This window comes from Dama dama, chromosome 22 (genome assembly GCF_033118175.1).
Source record: "Dama dama isolate Ldn47 chromosome 22, ASM3311817v1, whole genome shotgun sequence".
In the NCBI taxonomy this organism is placed as follows: domain Eukaryota; kingdom Metazoa; phylum Chordata; class Mammalia; order Artiodactyla; family Cervidae; genus Dama; species Dama dama.
The window spans coordinates 21250601-21259443 of NC_083702.1; the positions used below are offsets into that span (position 1 = coordinate 21250601).

Genomic DNA, 8843 nt, shown 5'->3' on the forward strand with positions numbered 1-8843 from the left:
GGGAGAGAAAACGAAGAAAGAGAGGTGGAGAGAAACAGGCAAAATCAGTTCTAACTGAGATTTCCTAAGTTCTAATCACAAGCATACTAAGTACTTTTTAAGAATAATTGGATGTATGAAACCATCATTAATGCAAGAACTAAAGATAATTAAGAGACATCTTGTGTTCTTTTGTCCTACAAAGTGATTGTTTAACTTCAGATCTGTTTAGGTCATTAGCAATTCCTTCTTCGTAGGATATATTTTACCTTCCATAGCACCCTTAGAGATGCTTGTCTTAATTTTTTGTTCTCTAGAATTAGGAAGAGTGAATGGCTTGATGGACAGATTAGAGCTATCAACTCACCAACGATCACAGCTAATTCAGTCTCTGGCATAAAGTAGCTGGACGTGGCCACAAGATAGGCCAAGTAGTAGGCAATGAAAAGGAGGAGGAAGGAGATGACAGCCTTCATTGCTCTCACATGAGCTTCTGTGCTGGCATCTCTGCTCCCTGGGGCACGGAGATGCATGCGCCTGGTGTGTCTGCATAGGGAGAGGATTAGGAGGAGAAATGAGATCAGGGACACGGAAAAGGGAAATAGTGTCAACAGATTGAGACGTATCTTGATGGAAGCATGCTGAGCTTTATGTACTCTGCATCTCCAACTTAAATTTGTTTTCACCTTCATCTTGACACAATGCCTGAAATCATCATCCAAATCCTTAGTGACAGGAAGGCTAATGAACACCGAGAAGATCAAACACCCCAGCAGGATCCTAGGAATTGCCCTGTCAATTCTCCACTTCATCCAGAGGAAAAAGGGATGGAAGAAATTTGCTATCTTGAGGAAATAGAAAATGCTGAGGCAGGTGGCAAACCAGACGCTTAAATGGTTGGTTAGTGTCCAGAAGTAGTCAATGATTCTCATTTGTTTACCACCAGTATAGACATCTGGGTACAGGACCATTATGTAACAATCCAATAGTATTATACATAAGAGAGAAATTCTGGAGATGGCCAGGCTTGTGAGGATTAAATCAATGGAGGCAATCTTCTTGTGCTTGATCCAGTCCACACAGTTTACCAGTCCAATGAATGCATTCCCTAAGATCCCCAGTGAACATTCCCCAGCTGCTATGAGCATTAAGATACCCTCCCCTTCACTTGACATGTTAAAATGCAGAAATATCCAGTTTGCTTCTAGTTGAACAGATGTGGTATCTACATCTACTTCTTGGATTTTGCTGTAATTTTCTTTATCCCTTTTATTGTAGTCTGTCTTGAGATGGAGACTGAAATGACAAATGAAAACTGTAGCTATCTTCCTTAAATCCTAGCTAGTCTTGAACAAGTAAAGCAGTTGTCTGTCCCTGAACCCTTTCTCTATCTATGTCCATTTACTTTCTTTGCAGATTTTACTTTTCCACATGTGCTTAATTTAGGCTGAGCTATAGCATGCTAGGATGCAAATTAGGTTGATTCACTTTCATGGTCTGGCATTTTCTCAGGCTATGTTTTGCAAATTTAGATTCATTAATTTGTAATGCACACACAGTGATTTTAATAGGGCTGTCAGATTTACCAAATAAACTTGTAGTGAAAAAAGTGAAAGTATTAGTCTCTCAGTCATGTCTGATTTTTTGCGACACTACAGACTATAGTCCTCCAGGCTCCTTTGTCCATGGGATTCTCCAGGCAAGAATATTGGAGTGGGAAGCCATTCCTTTCTTGAGAGAATCTTTCTGACTCAGGAATCAAACCCAAACCCATGTCTCCAATATTGTGGGCAAATTCTTTACCATCAGAACCACCAAGAAAAACCAAACTTACAGTACATCCAGTTACACAATTTCAGATAAACAGTGAAAGAGTTTTTAGTGTATGTCCCAAATTACATGCGATTAGTACTTCTGGGAAGTACTGAAATTCAAATTTAACTGGGTGTCTTGTATTTTATCTAAACCTCAGGGATTTTTTTTTTTTTTTTTTACAATTAGAAAATGCACAAAAATTGAAATTTGAACAAGAGTTTTCATTTTGTCAAAATATGGTTTTGATTATTACTAAAAATCCAAAGTTTGGGTCAACACTGAGAGCTACATATTTTCAGGAAATTTAAAAGATTAACACTAAATATAATCTATTCAGTTCTAAAAAAGTACCTCATTTATCTTGGTTGTTCAGGTGAACAATTATATAGCACAAGGTCTCTTAAAGGAAGGCACTACTAGACATGTGACATTTAAAGGTCCTTTAATGTACATTTGTTGTGCTCTATGTAAGAAGGTGAGGGAGCCATGGTGAAGAAGAGTATTGATTACCTTTAGGGTTTTCTTTTTCATTTAAAGTGTTCTCAAGGGCAGTTATATATACAAGGGGGAAAAGAGTAAAACATTGTGTTTCATTCTACTCTTTACCCTCTGCTGTACCAAATTGCATCTGAATAATTAGGCCCCTGGGCTTCCCAGGTAACGCTAGTGGTAAAGAATCCACCTGCCAATGTAGTTTTTGCAAATAAATGTAGATTATATGTTTTACTAGTGTTGTCATAGCATGGAAGGTATGATGCAGCTAAAAGGGAAAAACAGTGCAAAAGTTCCTCAAAAAACTCAAAATACAACTGTTATTTGATCCAGCAACCTCATTTTTGGGTGTACATACATGAGAACAGAAATCGGGATATTGAAAGAAATCAGGATCTTGAAGAGGTAATTTGTACTCTTAGGCTTACTGCCGTGTTATTCACAATAGCTGAAATGTAAAAACAACCTAGCTGCTCACTGACAGATAAATGGATAAAGAAAACATAGCACATACTTATGGCGGGATATTATTTGGTCTTAAAGAAGAAAGAAATTTTCCAGTATGCAAAAACATGGGTAAACCTGGAAGACGTTATGCCAAATGAAATAAGTTAGTTACAGAAAGACAAATCCTACATGATTCCACTTAGATGAGGTATTGAAAATAATCTAAGAGTAAAACAGTGGTTGCCAGGGCCTGAGGGAAGGAAGAAACGAATAGCTCCTATTAAAGAAGTACAGAGTTTCAGGGAATTCTCAAGTGGTCCAAGGTTAAGAATCCACCTTTCACTGCCAGGGACATGGGTTCGATCCCTGGTCAGGGAACTAAGATCCCACGTGCTGCATCTAAGGCTGCGTGCCACAACTAGACAGCCTGCATTCTATGTGCCGTGACTAAGATCTGATGAAGCCATAAATAAAATATTTTTTTAAAAAAGAGTACAAAGTTCCATTACTGAAGATAAATAAGTGTAAATAAATAGAGGAAATAAAAAAAATATGGGAGATAGAAAAATAGAGATCTGGTGTAAAACATTGAGCATCTAATCAACAATACTGTCTCATACACAAAAATTTGTAAAACAATAGATTTCATGTTATATACCCTTACTCAATTAAAAAAGAAAAAGAAATTCTGCAAAAGAGCATTTTGTCACAAGTCTGCCACTTTGAGTCCCAGTGACAGTCACTGGAGATATTTGAAATACTGGAGATACAGAAAATAAAACATGAAAGACAGGACTTCAGATGGATAAAAGGAAACCTTCCCAGAAGCACAAATGTTATAAAACATTTATTTCATCAATACTTATAAAAGAATATATAGTTAATCTCAACATAGGATGTACAAATTCTTTGTAGACTATATTCATATATTCCATCAAAAAAATCAATTCTTCTGTCTTTATCTTTTTGCAAATAAGTGTAGCTTTTATATTTACAATTGTTGTACAGCATGTAAGTTACAATGCAAAGAAAACAGTAAGTTACAATGCAAAGTTTACTACAGAAAACAGTAGAAAACTTAATAAAACATTATAATAGCTGATATACTAGAGATAGAGTTGATGATATTTATTTACTTAAGACTAAATACTGGTACTTTGCAAAGTGAATTTTGCATAATCTTATGCAGAAAAATTGATAATCTTCAGGTAATTAATATATTAATTTTAATAAAAGGAAATGAGTAGATTGAAATAGACCTAAATTCAATGCAGAGAATGGTGGGGGCCAAAATGTAGAGTCAGATCAGAAGAGACATGACTTTAGATGTGCCAGATCAAATGTTTCAATAACACTCTAGAGAGGAAGGATTTGATGTTCACAGTAGAACCACATTTTATTAATGAGTCTTATTTTTCTCTTTTTGCTTTTTTTTTTTTTAAACTTACTCTGTATGTTACAGACATAATAATGATTTTTTAGTGACAATATGTAGTTATACCACAGTGCATGATACCTTCTTCCCAATTAATTTCTTATCTAAAGTCCTGAATGGGAAAAAAAAATACCTGCAGGTCTTACTAAGGAAAGATCATCTTTCTACCCAAGTTACAAAGAGTACTTAGGAACGCCCCTTAAGGGGAGATGATTGAATGGGTTCTATTCCTAGCCCAGTGCTGCCTGTTAAGCAAGTTTTTTGTGACAAAATTTAATTTCAAGCAAATGAATAGAAGATGCCTGAGTAAGGTCACCAGGAAATATTAAGTGGGAGACCACCAGAAGTATCACACACTTGGGAGGAGAAAAGTGTGTAATTGGGAAACTAAACTAGTTAAGACAGAAGAGATCTGAGTTCCTAGTTCATATGTCAAACAGGAGGGACTCAGCATAGCCATGAAGGAAGAACAGTTAAGGACCAGCAATGAAACTGTATGATAGAGGAAAAAAAGAGAGAGAGAGAAACCACTGTGGTTTCAGATGCACTTTCCATGGGATTTTCCAGGCAAGAATACAGGAGTGGGTTGCCATTCCTTTCTCCAGGGGATCTTCCCAGCTCAAGGATGGAACTCCAGTTTCTTGCATTACAAGCAGTTTCTTTACTATTTGAGCCACAAGGGAAGCCCAGATGCACTTTACTAGGGGCCAAAATAAAATCTTAAAGGAATTTAGGTAGGCATTACAAGCCCAATACTGGCAGTGAAGAGACAAAATCAGAAGTGTGAGCTCTGAAATTCTTTTAGGAAAGGGAGTGTAAAGATGAGAGTGTGGTGTAAAAAGACACAAAAGATATATCCATTAGTGTGCTAATGGGTCTCACTACTCCTCAAAGCTGTGTACCCAAAATAAACAGAAAAGCTGGAAAACAATGAGAATGGACCTATAAGAAAAGTGAGTTTTTTATTAGAAAATAAGGTTTGCTATTAAAGTCCTTTCATAAAACCAAGATTTTACATCATGCAGGCTGTTTTCCCATATCTCAGCATCCTGACAGATGCGAGCCTCAGCTTGCTATCTCCAACAATTAATAACAGTGAGTGACCTAAGGGATAAAGAATTGCCATAATCTCTCCAGACATCATAGCTAACCTGCTTTCTTTCATAAGGTAGCTAAATGTTGCCAAAAGACAGGTCAGGTAGTATACAAAAAGGAAGAAAAGAAATGAGGTCACTGTTTTCATGGCACCCACATGCGCCTCTGTGCTGGAGTTTCTGAAGCCTGTAACACTGGATTTCATTTGTTTACTGTGTCTCCATAGGGACGTAAATAAAAAGAAAAATGAGATCAATAACACAGTAAATGGAATAATTGCTAACAGGTTAAACAGTGTCAGTGGGTTGAAGTATTGAATTTTACTCACATGGAACAATTCAGTGACGTTTCTTTTATGTTTTGCAATTTTAAGAAAATCATAATCAGAATTTGTTAACGTTGCTTGTATAAGGCTGATCAACACGGAAATGGCCAGGGACCCCAGCAGGCTCCAGTGAACCACCCTCTCGATTCTCCACTTCAGCCAGAGAAAAAGTCAGTGGGAGAAATTGGCTATCTTGAAGAGATAGAAGACATTGAGGCAGGTGGCAAACCACATACTTGAGTAGTTGGTGAATGTCCAGAAGACATTAAGAACTACATTTATTTTCTCATTTTCACAAACACCTGGGTAGAGTGCCAGGATGGTGCCGTTGACTGTCATTACACAAAGCAAACCAATTCTGGAGAGAGATGAACTGGTGAGGATGTAGTCAATTGTGGAGATCTTTTTCTTCTTAATCCAGTCAACACATATTACTAGTTCAATGTATCCATTCACAAACATTCCTCTGATGAATTCTGCAGTCGTTATGGTCAGAAAGATGTGGCCTTCTATACCGAACATGTCGAGAGAGAACTTCCTAATCTCAAATATTACTGCGAGATGACCAGCAGAGCATGACAAATGCATTCTTCAAATCGTAGAATGATTTTTTTCCTTTGTCATTATTTTGACTTTGATATCCTCCGGAAGTGCCCAGCTCTCCTCTGAAATAGAATTGCCTCTACATTTATGAAGAATAAGCCAACTGATTGTTGCAAACAGCATAACCAGATTTGGAGCCTGGGTAAATTATAATTATCACCCCTGACAGAGTGATAACTGAAATGTTTTGTTGAAATTGATCTCATGCAAATTAAGAGATTATATTTCATGAATTTGCAATAGGCTTCTTGCTATTAAGTTCTGCATATTTGGATGGATCAAGCTGAATTTCAAATAGGGAGGCACAAAAAAGCAAACATGAACACCCATTTAATAAAAGTCAAAATGTGTAAATGAAACTTCATTTTCATCACCATAGATTATAAATTTCCCACAAGTCGAGTCTCCTTGTGATAATGGATTTTAGTTTTGGAAACAGTGCAATCAGATACAAATTAGTCATGATACAAAATGAGTTTACATGATTGATTTTATAGGAAGGGCTGATGTGTTTTAAACTCTCTTCCCCACAGCCTGTGCACTTGAAATTCTTCTTATTGAGTTTATTATTGAGTTCAAGGCCTTTACTAGTAAGAGGCAGAAAGAAGTAGAACATGTTTGCATTTAGGCAATGATATGAAGTGTGAATATGAGGTTTAAATTAATTTTTCCTGTGAAGATAAAGAAACACATCTGGCTCCATTATAACATTAGATTCAAAATTATTCAAGACAGAAATGAGAAGTATCTAGAATAATGGTAGATATGAATGATTTCCAATAGCACATAATAAAAATGGAATGCAAACAACTGAGAAAAGGGAGAGACCCTTTTGTTGATTTCTTTCTACTTAAATCAGGATTCTCTGGGAAACAAAATATTTCCTTATTTTGTGGAAACCCTTCACAATCCCCAGCACCCTCAGAAAAGCTTCCTTCAGCTTGCTGTTTCCCATAAGCAGGATGAACGAATGGCTCAATGGGATAATGACAGCTCTTAGGCCACCAAATATTACCTCCAATTTTCCATGAGGAATCAGAAAGCTAGAGGTTACAATGAAAAAAAGTGCATAGTACATAATGAAAAGAGCCAGAAAGATGACTATTGTCTTTATGGCCCTCATGTGGGCCTCTATGCTAGGGTCTCTGGACCCTGTGGCATGAAGTGTCATCTGCTTGGTGTGTCGAAGTAAGGAGAAAAATAAAAGGACAAATGAGAGCAGGCAAAGAATAAAGGGACCCACAGTCCCCAGGTTCAGAATAATCTATTTGAAAACAGTTGGAATTTTACTTACTTTGAATTCCCAAGTAATGTTTTCTTCATTATTGATTCTGAAGTCATAAAATAAATCATTATTCAGTGAAACACTAATAATTGAGGAGATGAAAAAGGACATCAGAAGAATCCCAAGGAGACCCTGTTCATCTTAAGCTTCAGCCAGAGGAAAACTGGGTAGGATATACTGGCTATCTTAAGTAAATAGAAGATGTGGAGCCACAAAGTAAACCAGACAGTTGAATGGTTGCAAGTTGTCCAGAAAATATCCAAAATGTTCATCATCTCACCATGCCCGTATGTATCTGGGAAGAGTACCATAATAAAACCATCCATATATATCACACACAACAAACAGGTTCTGGAGGTGGCCAGGCTGACCAGGATGACATCAGTCAAGGAGACAGCTCTCTTTTTAAGCCAGCCACTGCAGTTTTCCAGTACAATGAATCCATTTCCCCAAATTCCTATTATCAAAACTCTCCAGTAATCAAGAGTGTATATATTGCCTTCATTGTACCTGGTATATCAGCAGAGCATTCTGATTTAGACTGTCTACTGATGATGACTGACTTTCAGCTATTCAGTAAAGAATGGTATATATGCCTGCCACTTAGGGCATGTGGCAGTTATTTTTTATCTGCCTTCTATATCAGTTGTGATCAGGTCAAGAAGATAGCCGGTTCTGCTCTGAGTTAGAACTGCCCAAAGACTTCATTGACCAAAAAAGAATCAATTACTTGGAAAATATGGCTAGGCTTTAATTCAGAGATGTGGCATTATTACTCTAATAACTTGAAGAGTTTCCCTAAAACTGTGGTCTATTTTCTACAAATGCAGGTTTTGGAGCTTAAAAATAATTGTGAATTTAAAGTGCAGACAGTTAACAGCAATAATTTCAGACTAATAGATCATGACATCTTCAGGAATGAGAGAGAGGTAGCCAACGAAAATCCTACTTGATCTTTACAGCACAAGAAATTACGCATCTGCTGAGCCAAAAACTGACTGTAGTTGCCACAGGGGAAGGACACAATTTTTATCTGTCTTCTAGTCCTAAACCATTTTACAGATCTAGAGCCCTTTCATGGCCCTGCAGCACTGCCATGGTTACATTACAGATCTTCTCAAGACTTTACTTGGTGTCATTTACTAGGATGATTCTGAAAAATACTCAGAACTTTGAGGTGTTAATGAATATTAAACCTGAATTGACACTAATTCTTGAGGACACCAAACATCAACAAAAAACAGAGGCTTACATTGGACAAGTATTGAACTATAATAGGACAAAGTAGTTCTCATGGGCTTATTCAGTGATTATTGCAGCCATGAAATTAAAAGATGCTTACTCCTTGGAAGGAAAGTTATGACCAA

The 8843-nt window shown here is 36.9% G+C and overlaps 3 protein-coding genes across 3 annotated transcripts; all 3 read right to left on the reverse strand.

The window, feature by feature from the left end:
* Positions 1 to 215: 215 nt before the first annotated feature.
* Positions 216 to 1154, reverse strand: TAS2R7 (taste 2 receptor member 7). Its single transcript, XM_061123953.1, has one exon. It carries the CDS (start codon positions 1152 to 1154, stop codon positions 216 to 218), a length of 939 nt encoding a protein of 312 aa, XP_060979936.1.
* Positions 1155 to 5180: 4026 nt separating this feature from the next.
* On the reverse strand, positions 5181 to 6110 carry TAS2R8 (taste 2 receptor member 8). The gene is given in 1 exon segment (XM_061123954.1): positions 5181 to 6110. A coding segment is annotated over 1 exon segment (930 nt).
* Positions 6111 to 7041: 931 nt separating this feature from the next.
* Positions 7042 to 8574, reverse strand: TAS2R9 (taste 2 receptor member 9). Its single transcript, XM_061123955.1, is given in 4 exon segments — positions 7042 to 7604; positions 7607 to 7943; positions 7946 to 8021; positions 8537 to 8574. Coding segments are annotated over 4 exon segments (1014 nt in total).
* Between the last annotated feature and the right edge of the window lie 269 nt (positions 8575 to 8843).

Excerpts from the sequence above, each read along its gene's own strand:
- TAS2R7 (XM_061123953.1), bottom strand. The coding sequence starts at position 1,154 with ATGTCAAGTGAAGGGGAGGGTATCTTAATGCTCATAGCAGCTGGGGAA.